Genomic DNA, 12106 nt, shown 5'->3' with positions numbered 1-12106 from the left:
AAGTTAGCTCCTTTTGCTGCAGCACTGATATGTTTTTGCATGATTAGGTTGCTGTCCAGAGTTACTCCCAGTGATTTTGCTGAATCGATTAAAAGAGGCTGGCAGTTAAGCACTGACAGTTTTATAAGCCATTCTTGAATGATGTCTATTTGGTTAGGGGGGCGATTAGTAGGGAATTTAGTTTGAGGTGGTTATCAGTCAACCAAGACTGGGTTTTTTGTAGAGTTGAGTTGAGAGCCTTGATGTCGCCCGGTTATTCTTTCTTTAGCCCTGAAAGACTTCACTTTGGGCCCAGTTAAAGGTTATCTTTTGGCCATCTCTGCTTTCTTGTGGTTGCCAGATCAACCCTCCCTGTTTAAGTCACCTGTTGTGACTCGTTTCTTGAAAGAACTCCAACATCTGTACCCACCAAAACCTTCATTTCTGATGGATACATTTGCCTGTGTATTCCTCACCTTTTGAATTACCCTCTACGCCTGCACCAGCATTACACAGAAACTGTTTTCTTAGCTTTCCCACGTCCACGAGGATATCACAATAGCACTACTCTGCTCGCGATTCCGTGTGACTTCATCGGAGCCATAAGAAGACCTCGTTGGCGTATTGATGTCCGTTCCCTTTTTTCTGCGCCGTCGACGCTTAATGTTTTTTCTAGGTCTCTCCATTTCTTTGTAGACTACTTTGTTGCAGTTGTCTAGAAACGGTTTCTTCGATCATGACTTTAAAACCTGGAGGGAATGTGGGGGCCATATGTTGGTCACAGACCCCCACGAAGACCGAATTTGATGTTTGTCAGACCACAACATCAAAGAGTGTTCTTCGTGCCGTCGGATGAACCCGAAGGCACTAAAGGAAATGCAGGCTAAGTTGTTTGTGGCCCGAGCGAAGAAGGGCCTTGAAGGCAGGTTCGCCCAGGTAGTCGTCTCCTCCTATATGCAGACAACCTGGTGCTAATAAGCCATACAAGAGTAGGGCTCCAAAATCTCTTAAATACGACCCAGAGATATTCCAAGTCAAATGATTTAACAGCGAACCTCGAGAACACGCAAACAATGACAATCAGCAAGAACAAAAATAAGAAAAGCTTCTCGTGGTTCTGGAATAACACCCGCATCAAAGACACCTCGTCATACAAATATCTAGGTGTGAAGATTGACAGTGGTGGCCAATTCAGTGAACAAAGGGCCAGCATAAGAGGTAAAGGCCTCGCTCTGGCAATCGCCTTAAAAACACTAAATAACAACCTCTCCGGCCCTTCTCTGACTCCTTTACTACATGTCATACGTGCCAAACTACTACCAACACTAACTTATGGGAGTGAGGCCCACCGAGGCAGAGATGCCGTAACACTTGACAGCACAATCGTGTCGGCATACAGAATTATCTTCGGCCTTCCAAAGCGATCCTCCCCAGCACAGATCAGATTGGAGTTTGGTATTCGGTCACAGCTTTTGGCACGACAAGGGGCATATATCTGCTCATGGGACAAAGTAAGAAAAACGACTGAAGGAACGTTGAACGAATATTTATGGAAAGAACTAGAGCAGACCCAAAACTCACCAGCAGCAAAATATCTGGAAAAGAGCATAGTGAACACCGGGCTGGCAGAACTCTGGGCGTCCCCTGCAGATCACAAATCACTCAACAAACTGGTGAAGAAATCGATCAAGCTTCAGTCATGGGTCCAAGATAAAGCCACCCTATCAAAAAGATCTCACGCATGGATGGTACTAAATACATACCTGATACAAGCCCCCCAGCCTTATCTTGGTCTAGGTTATACAAAAAAAAACAAATTGTCCTTTTTAAAATATAGACTGGGTCAGCTACCATGCATCCTACACCTCCCTCACTGGCTGAGATCGAAAGCAGGAACACTATGCAGGCTATGTGGCATTGGGGCTGAAGACATGATGCACCTGCTATGCTCGTGTGAAGAATTGCAAGAAGAAAGGAAGCTCCTGCTGAAACGCCATTTTATTCTACAGGGGGTACGCACACGAAGGAGTGCAGTGCTAACCTGCTTCTCAGCACAGGACCCCCAGCTGAGCTGCAGTTTTGTGAAATTTTTAAAAGCAGTGGAAAAAAAACTACCAAAACTTGACCCATGAACAATCTACAAACAGGACATATGATTTAATTTATATTAACGAATCATCTATGCTGCAAACTTTAATGAAATTTATGGAAAACATGAATTGACTAACAGGCCTAAAAAGCGGATGAGAAGTACAGAAGGCCTAATGTGGGCGGCCAGCAAACAAAATATTTTGTACGCTGAATTGTTTATGCTTATCGCACTATAGTATAGAATTGATCTTAAACGCATGTTTTTATGAGTATTTTAACTTTCTTATTGTGTACTGTATCGCATTGGTTTTAATTAACTGTGCAATAAACTAAACTTGAACTTGAGGTAGTCGTCTCCCACTTCCAGACTGTGGAGAACCTTCTGCACTTGCTGGTTTCACTATCAACGTGCCAAAGTCACACTGACTGCCTCTCAGACTCTCCATTTCATAAGAGCAGTTCTGGACAGTGCAGTTTTCCCAAGCCGCTAGTCCAGGATATTGAGACTATGATACAGATGTTTCAGCATCTATCCTGAATTTTGGTGAGACTGACCCTGAGGTTGTTGGGTCTCATGGCCTCCTTTATCCTGCTGGTTGCCCATTCACATTAGCATATGTGAGCTCTGCAGTGGGACCTGAAGTCCCTGTGAGCGCAGCATCAGGGGAGTCTCTCCCACATGGTATAGATCTCGGTGGGCACTGTGAAAGAACTGCAGCGATGGCTGAGGAACCACGATTGTGTCTGTGGCAGACCCTCTCCTTTCCCCAACGCGAGCTGACTCTGATAACAGATGCGTCACTTCTGAGATGGGGTGGCCATCTGGGAGAGTGGGAGATCAGAGTACTCCGGCATCTGGTGAATTCTGAACTCTACATCAACGTCTTGAAGTTTTGGGTAATTTGTTTTGCATCTTATGCTTTTCTTCGTTCGATCAGGGGAAGACTGATGCAGGTGTACATGGACAACACCCTTGCCATGTAGTACTGCAACAAACAGGTCGTGGGTCTGCATCTCTGGACATGGCTAGAATGCCACGGCATTTCCATGGTAGTTCAACATCTGGTTTGCTCTCTGAATGCCAGGACGCACAAACTCAACCGAACATGCCTAGTGGATCACAAATGACCTTCCTTTCTGGAGGTGGGGCAAGTACTCTTTTAGCATTGGGGAGAGCCTTGGTTTGATCTGTCTGCCACTGCCGAGAACATGCAATGTCAGCAGTTTTGTGCACTGGAGTTTCTAAGGCTACTCTTGCTCAGAGAGGCTTTTAGTCTGTAGTTGAGCTCCAGCTTTCTGTACGCCATTTCGCCAAAACCACTCTGAGGGTTTTGTTGCTCATTCCACCAAATCCAAGGCTATGATTGCTGTGTTTGCACACATTTACTAAACACTAGTGTCTGGATAATCTGGTCTGTCGCAACGGGCAATTCACCAGTTTGGTCCTACAGGACTTGCTGTTTTAATTTGGCTTTGTAGTCCCACTTCTGGGAAGGTATTTTTTGGCTGTCTATTTTATTGTAAGGATGCTGCGGCTAGAAGTCTCTATCCGATGAACAAGTTACATATCTTCAGTAACGCCTTATCTGGTTGAAACTCTTTACTGATCCTCCCATCCTCCACGCTCTGCAAGCCAATTTCAGTGTAAGGGACACCATTCTCAGGGCTTTAATTGTTCACACCAGTGTTCCATTCTCATTGTGGCTCTGCGCTCAAGGCGTGAAAAGTTGTGAAAATAACTGACATCAGTATATTGGGTTGTTGCCTATATTGGTACCACTTATGTCACTTTCAGGGTCGCCAAAGTGGAGCCGAATGACGCCACCTACCAGCGTTCAGGAGAACTGCCCAAAACCCTTCTGGATCAAGTCTGACGCCTGGATATTCTTGCATGGTCAGCAATCTGCCACTATATAGTCTCTGAGGTAAGGCGTTACTGGAGGTAAAGATCTTGTTTGAAATATGGATCCTGCAAATTGTGCAGAAGGGTTATGCCCTATCTTTCTTTTCTGCTGCACCCCATCTTCCACCGTCAACACCAGCGACTGATGTTGGACTATCTTTCCGTTTTCTGGCTAGAAGTGCAAGTCCTTTTGGCTTAAGTGCCTATTTAGAGGGTATCCATTCCAGAAATAGGACATGTTTGTTTTTCACGCTACTTCCTGCTGCTCATAAGGACGGAGGCTGTCGTCCAATTTTAGACCTGTACCCTCTCAACTCCTTCCTCTGGAAGATAAATTCTAAAGGCCCACACTGGCCGAGGTCTTGTCTACCCTCAACCCTGGAGACTGGATGGTGGCGTTGGACATGCAGAAAGCCTATTTCAATGCACTTTTCCTGCAGGCCACTTGTGCTACCTGCAGTTGATGGTGAGACAGGAGTATTTTAAGTTTGCTGTGCTCTCCCTTGATCTCACCAGCCCTCAGGTAGTCACGAAGTGATGGCAGCACAACTTTGGAAGCCAGGTGTACCACTCTTCTACCTTGATGACTGGCTGTTGAAGCCAAGCTCACCTCAGGCAGTCGTCAGCCACCTCCAGATTACGGTGAACCTCCTGTCATCATTGGGGTTCACTATCAACGTGCCAAAGTCACACCTTACTCCTCCTAGACGCTCTCTGCCATCAGAGCCATTCTGGACACAGTTCAGTTTCGTGCCTTTTCACAGGAAAGCGAGTAGTTTGTGCTAAGATCACAATCTTTCCTCTTCGGTCCTGGATTTCAGTGAGGCTGATGGACTGATGGCCTCATGCTGGTCGAGCATGCCAGGTGGCACATGGGGCTCTGCAGTGAGATCCCATTGGGCTCAACATCAAGGTGACCTCTCCAACCACGTTCAGATTTCAGAGGAGACTGCAAAAGATCTACAGTGGTAGGTACTGGACGATGGTTGAGTCGGTCGCAGACTCCTCCCGTTCCCCACTCAGAGCTCACAGTGGTGACTGGGTGGCCATCTGAAAGAGGTGGAGATCAGAAGCCTCTGGTCTCCAGCAGGGTCCTAGCTCAATACCAACCTTCCAGAGTGGAGGGCCATCCATTTGAAGTTAAAAGCCTTCCATCTATCAAGGGGTAGTCTGGTACAAGTGCTCATGGACAACACCACCGCCACTGATACTGCTACAAACAGGGCAGGGTGGGATCATGGACCCTTTGCCAAGAGGCTTTGCTCCTCTGGAAATGGCTGAACTTCTAATTAACTTTCCTAGTGGTGAACCACCTGGAACGATCATTGAATTCCTGAGGCTGATGAGCTCAGCTGTTACCGCTTGGCTGATCACGAGTGGCAATTACGCCCAGAGGTAACACAAGGTCTCTTCTGCGAAGGGGAAGAACCTTGGCTTGATTTGTTTGCCACAGCTGACAACGCCCAATGTCAGCACTTCTGCATGTTTATGTTTCCAAGGCTTCTCTCACTTGGTGACTCATTCCCCTTGAATGGAACTCAGCACTCCTGTATGCCTTTCTGACATGCTGGGCATAGGCATCTGCCCTCTGATCATTGTCACGCCTCAGTCGGACTTTAACTCGGTCCTCGTATTTCTGATGTGCACACCATTTGAGCCGCTTTATAACTGTTCCTAGTGACTCCTCACCCTCAAGACAGTGTGCCCTTTGTCATAATATCGGTGTTCCTTATGAGTGAGCTTCAAGCTCTGTGTCAATCCACCGAACCCCACCTTCTTCCTAGACAAACTGGTTTTATGGACAAGGGCATCTTCCTTCCTGAAACTTCTGGACAAATCCCAACCTGGCTTCCGTCACGGTCATAGTGCCAAAACCGCTTTCACCCACATTGTCGATGATGTGCTCAAAATCCTGGATCAGAATGATTCCTGCCTTCTGGTCCTCCTCTACCTATCGTCGGCCTTTGATACAGTCAAACATGATTGCTTACTCGACCTTCTGGAACATAGAATGGGGCTTTCAGGGCCTGTCCTGAATTGGTTTGCATCTTTTCTCCACAGTAGAACTCACAGATTCAAGATCAATCAATCCCTCTATAACCCTTCCTCAGTCAATGTTGGGGTTCCTCAAGGGTCCACACTCTCTCCAACTTGTTCATGGAACCTTTTACGGAAATCTTGAAACTATCCAATGTCCATTATCACATGTATGCTGATGATACCCAACTGTACATGAACGTCTCCTCCCCCGACTATATCCGTTTCCTCAACACCACATTACTGAAAGCTCAAAACTGGTTGACTCTAAATCATCTCAAACTCAATGCTCTGAAAACGGAATTCCTTTTAATCGCCCCACCGAATCATTCATCTGTCATCAGTGAATGGATATATCAGCTAACAGCTTTTAACTGCATACCACACAACATTGACTCCACAAGTTTTTTGGGCATAATGCTTGACAAGAGCCTGAACATGCAAAAACATATTACTGCCCTCACCAAGGGAGCTAACTTCCAAATGAGCATCCTCAGGAAAATAAAACCTCTACCCCCCTCCAATGACTTCAAATCTATCCCCCCCCCCCCGTGGCTTCAAATTCGTAGTGCAATCTCTGGTGATCTCCAAGTTGGACTATGGAAGTGCAACCCTCTCTGGACCCCCGAGATTGAAGATGGTTCCACTCTGGGCCTCTCTTAATTCGGCTGCTAGAGTCATCACGGGCTCAAAAAGATACCATCATATTACACCAGAGCTGAAATCCCTAAATTGGCTTCCTTATGAAGCAAGGATACAACAAAAAACTGCTTGCATGACTCACAAAGCCTAACATTACAACACCTCGCTATACCTTGCACAAAAACTTACTCTTATCTGGTGGCTCCAGATCCTCCAGAAGTGCCAGCACCCTTCTGCTGAAACCTCAGAAATTCCGGGAAACGAAAACTTATGAACGAGCTTTCTCAGGTATTGCTCCTAGAATATGCAACTCCCTTCCACCGGAAATTAGGACGATCCCCATAACTGTTATTTTCAAAAACGAGGTTAAAGCGCTTCTGATGAAGAAATTCTTGCCCTAGAATCCCCTAGCCTCGTTCGCGCTCAGACTCGTCCTCTCTCTGTTTTTGCTTGTATTTTTATTGTATTTGTTGGAGGCCCCCCGTTGTGACTTTGTAGCATGCTTTGTGTACTCTTCTCCCTCTTTGTTCATGCCTGCTCTGTCCTATTTTTGCTTACAATGTTGATGATTATGTATGCCATGCCGTCATTGAGTTTCTTTCCTGTGACATTTCTGACCATGATGTTTGTTATATAGGTAATTTCTCTTTTTCGTTCACGTGTAAAGTGCTCTGATACCCTAATGGGTCTTGTTTGCGCTATTTAAAACTTCTTAAAAAAAAATTTAAAAAAGTTCCAAGGGGAAATGGCATCTGTGTAGAGCCGCATTACGCCACCTACCGACATGCAGATGTACTGTTGAAAAGTTTCCTGATCCAGTCTGAAACATGGAATTTGTGGCTAGATAGTGTTTTACCAAAAACAGTTTACTGAAGGTAAGTAACTTGTTCTTTAAGCATGTTACTATACTAATAAAATATTCCTTTTACCAATAGATGAATGCTACCTTTATTACTTTACATTTTGATTCTAGTTTGAAAATACCCAGACATTATTATGTGAGCTGAAGGTTAAGTTTGAAGTTACGGAACGGGAGAAACAGTTGGTGAAAGAGGAGCTCCAACAATGTCAAGAAAACTTGAAGATGCTGCAAGAAAAAGGAGGAAATGTAAGTTTATGCAATATGTGTGAAGAATTGGAATGTGAGAGTAATATGCTGATATTTTTGGGGACGATGGGTTTCTCATACCCATCAAACTATTTTATTTAGAATAGTTTAACACAATAATTTAAAGTTCGATTTAGTCTGCGTATGAGAATAAATTGAGTAGTACAACTAAGACCCTTAATCAACATAACACATGTCCAAATGGCTTTTTTTTACATTTTGCATTCAAAATGACATCTAAAATGATTACTGTTTTACATATTTTAGTACAGATGAGGCCCGGTTGACTTGACTGCCATCCCTGCAATGCTACTTTTCATGTACAAGATAAATGCCCTTATTATTCTCAAAGTGTCTGATTAAAATGTAGCAAATCGTGAATTTAAGTTCATGCATTTTTGAATGACTTCTTGCTGGTAAAATATTAGTAAACCATTTTGCCTTTTTAACAACATCAGAAGGCCATTATTATTTATTTAGAACTGTTCCCATCATTGTCCTCCCACCCACCTTTGAACCTCATTGGGCTTCCCAAACACTCCTTACTTTTTCACATTTAGTTAAAACGGAGGACTGTTTCGCATTTCAAAAGTACACTATATCATTGCACATTACATTTTTGTTCATAGATAATTGTATGGAAAAAGCAATCTGTTTATGATTTATTTTTTCAGAGCTGCATACTTTTTTTATTTCAGAAATAATTTATCAAGTTTTTATAAAACAATGCAACCGATATAATTGTCTGGCGTAGTGGGGGTAAATAACAAAGTGTAGGTTTACATAGGGATGGTAAGATGTATAATCAGAAGCATTAGTGACAGTTAAACTGACTAAGATGAATATAAGCCCCAGTTAATATTACAAGTATTTACAAGGAGAGAAGAGAGCTTAAGCCAAGGAATAGTGAAGAGATAGAGCAGAGAGGGAAATAAGAGTGGGCACCAGGTGAGCGGATCCAGAAGGAAGAGCAGTAGGAGGGGGGGAGGGGGTAAGGATTAAGGGTGGGCATCTGAGAAAGTTGCAAATTGTATCTGTAAAGAATGTTATTGGAGAGGATACATAGGGAGGTGTAAGTTCTGGGGGTCTGTAAACATTTAGCGGAAACAAGGTTTGGAGACTCATTGGAGGGATGATATCAGAGGCATATGAGTCTTATTGTGCACAGATATTTTGTTTCTTTTTTCATGCTGTTCCCATTGAGATGTTTAGGGAGTTGTCTGCACCTCTGATAAATTGAGTCTGCTCCCACCAGGTGTTGATTGATAGTTGAGATAGGTCTTTCTGTTCAGCTAGGATGGAATTGAGGCCTATCGATACCAGAATATCCAAGAGAAGTTCCTCTTTATTTAGTGTATTGGTGACTTCAGGGGAGGAAGAGTCTAGGGCAATGGAAACTAGGTGCGGGAACCATTTAGTATATAAAATCTGTGATATAATTATGCTGACCTCAGTCCAAAACGTTTTGGAGAATGAGCATGCTCCATATTCAAGCCAGACCTATTGGTTCCTTTCACTTGTTTGCGTTCACAGTTTGTATAAATGTGAAGTTATTGGATACAATGACGCATTCATGTTTTTAAGCACCCATATGTTCTGTTGAATTGCAATTAAATGTTTGTCCTATTTGTCCTAGGTCATGTTGGGGAGTGGACCCAATGATAGTCTTCTGTGAATGCCGCTACAGGCGGATGCATATATTTCTACTGTTTTGCAGTGCAGTCTCATAACATTGGACTAGACAAAATTCCCCTTGCTAGGTAAAGTCAAGAAGATGCCAAAGATAGTTATGACCTTGCCGAGGCAAGTATTCAGATTTACCTCTCAGCAGTGAGTCCTTGGTCCACAGTGAAGGTGACTCTGCTGCCACCATAGTCCTAGATGACAAATAGGTTATCGACCATACTAACATTCGACCATGCGGCCTGGGTATGTTGCTGTCCATAGAGCACACAATATGCCTACACTACCAAGTATATAGGTGGGATGTCTCTCACTACCGCTGACACCCACTGTAGTGATGTACATAACAGATCTAGGTGTCAGCGTACATCACAATTAGGGCAGTAGGCTTAATCTGAGAATATAAGGGCTAATCCCCAGCTGCACTGCCAGTTTTAACTTGGGCACTATTGACCTTGTTCTGTACTGCCCCTCTTTTGAACTTATGTTATATGTTAACATTCCTAATTCTACAAATGGTGCAGTACTACCCTCTGCAGAAGACTATCACGGAATTTAAAAACTGCTTTATTCTACTGTAACAATCATGCATAGTTTTGTAATTCTGCATTACCGATATTTCAATCTTGCACTGGTACTATTGTACTGCGGTTTTGATAGTGCTCTTACTCACTAGGTCTCACTGAATAATTACAGACCTTTAAAAACGTGTACTATTGCACTGAAAGAGTGCATTCATTTCCAAAGTCTGTTTTGCTTTTGATCTGGTGGAATCCTGTTGTACTAAATTAGTCTCGGACTTCCTCAGGCATGAACAGATACCTCAAATAGATTTTCCGTTACAGATTGATCTAGCACTAGGTATGCAAACATTGAAATCAAAAAGTACTTTGCCCAAAGCAGTCAATACACTGAAGTGCTGCCTTTGTATAAGCTCTTCTAAGACGCTTAGTTGTATAACAGGAGCAGCCCTTAAAGCACTGATTTGCCTAAGCAGTGATTGATTGCCATTATTGTTTTCCCTAAAATGTTGAAGTTTATCTTTTAGTTATTTTATAAGAATTGTTACTGCTCCCCTGAGACAGCCTAGGGCTTAACCCACATATTTTCTGACAGCCTTTGTGTCTACGGGGTAAGCATATGAAGTGACGATGCATTACTTTATCTTCCTGGGGGTGCAGGTCAGGATTTTCAAAGTATCTGCTGTAATGTGTCGAACTGTGATAATCATTCTGCAGTCTAACTTTGGCAGATCAACAAAATACACGTCTCTTCAGTCTCAAGATGTAGGTTGCAGTGGGATTTCAGCATAATTTGGGAGTCTTTTAAACAGCTTCTTAAACAAGCTGTGATAAGCGTTTCTTGAGTAAAAGTGTATAGATTCAAAGTAAATCACATGTAAAGCTGTTTCATATCCAAATTAATGACTGGAATGAATTTGTGCGAATACTTAAATGCAGTATAGTGCATAGAAGTAAAGTAATGAAACACTGCCAACCGATAGCTGCCATCAGTACTAAATTGTTATAAAGAGGGGTATACACAAAATTACTGGGACTTTGGTGTAGAACAGTATAGAATGGGTTGGGACCAGTGGTATTGCATCAAATAGTAGTGCAAAATTAAATTTAAAAAAACAATACAGAAACATTTAGTCCGTGCTAGAGTGTTATTTAATCACACTAAGCACCTGAAACAGTTTAGTTAATGAAAACAATTTACAGAAAACATTCGAATAAAAACCGTTGGTGTGCCCAACTGGGTGGAGGGAAGGGAGGATGGTGACTCAAGTGAGGTAGTGAAGCAAGTGACAAACAATTTTCAAAAGCATCACAATCAAATTGCTGGGCATGTTGTTCAATGCCACACATTCATAGTAACGTTCATTAGTGGATAGTTTACACTTATTTACATAGCCATGTACAAATAGAACATCACAGTGCAGAATGCACTGTTGGTGATACTGGCATCAATGGTGTGTCGACGTTTCGACCCCTGAAACCATGTAGGTTGGTTCTAGTCCTTACTGATGGGATCTTCCTCAGGACAGAGGTGAAGGTGAGGGCAGAGGGGCACCATGTCTGAAAAGAGGAAAGGCCTGATGGGTACAATGTGTCGTCAGTGACGATGGGGCGTCAAAGGCTCCAAGAGAGGTAGGCAAGAGTGATGGACACTCAGAAAAGGAGGATGGAATCCGTATTAATCTTTCAAAGCAGTGTAGATGCTGTTTCAAGGCAGTGGTCCAACCATCGGTTAAGTGGTGCAGATTAATCATCAATAAATTCCAGACAAACAATTCAATTAATCCTAGTCTGTCAAGTAACATGGGAGAGACCATCAGTACTAAGGCAGATTTACTAATAAATTGGCTATTTTTGCTCTTCAGCGTCAGTTCACAGAAAGGTTGCACACTATATATAGCAGCCTTTCTTTATATTGTTTATTCTCTGAAAAACCTCTGTTTGAAAACATTTATTTTCACAAACCTTTTTAACAAAATGTTGTTGAGCGTTAATTGTGCAGTCTAATTTTCTGTGGTTCTTTTTTGGCAGGAATTATTTATATATATTTTTTAAGTCCCTAGTGATTTTTTTCTTTTTAAAGCACTATTGTGTGTGAATATAATGATCTAATTATACTTTAATTTTCTTATTTTTTATTTT

At 42.8% G+C, this 12106-nt stretch overlaps 1 protein-coding gene across 8 annotated transcripts in view; it reads left to right on the top strand.

Moving 5' to 3' along the window:
• The window catches only part of SLMAP (sarcolemma associated protein), a 1084481-nt gene that overhangs the window by 983611 nt on the left and 88764 nt on the right, over positions 1–12106 (top strand). For all 8 annotated transcript variants that reach the window (XM_078661565.1, XM_078661566.1, XM_078661561.1 and 5 more), the window contains one exon: positions 7626–7760. In XM_078661565.1, coding sequence (XP_078517691.1) covers positions 7626–7760 — 135 coding nt within the window. The remainder of the gene's footprint in view (positions 1–7625; positions 7761–12106) is intronic.

The sequence above is a fragment of the Lissotriton helveticus genome, chromosome 9, assembly GCF_964261635.1.
Source record: "Lissotriton helveticus chromosome 9, aLisHel1.1, whole genome shotgun sequence".
In the NCBI taxonomy this organism is placed as follows: Eukaryota; Metazoa; Chordata; class Amphibia; order Caudata; family Salamandridae; genus Lissotriton; species Lissotriton helveticus.
The sequence above is the reverse complement of the archived record's forward strand: the minus strand, read 5'-3'. Positions and strand labels throughout refer to the sequence as shown.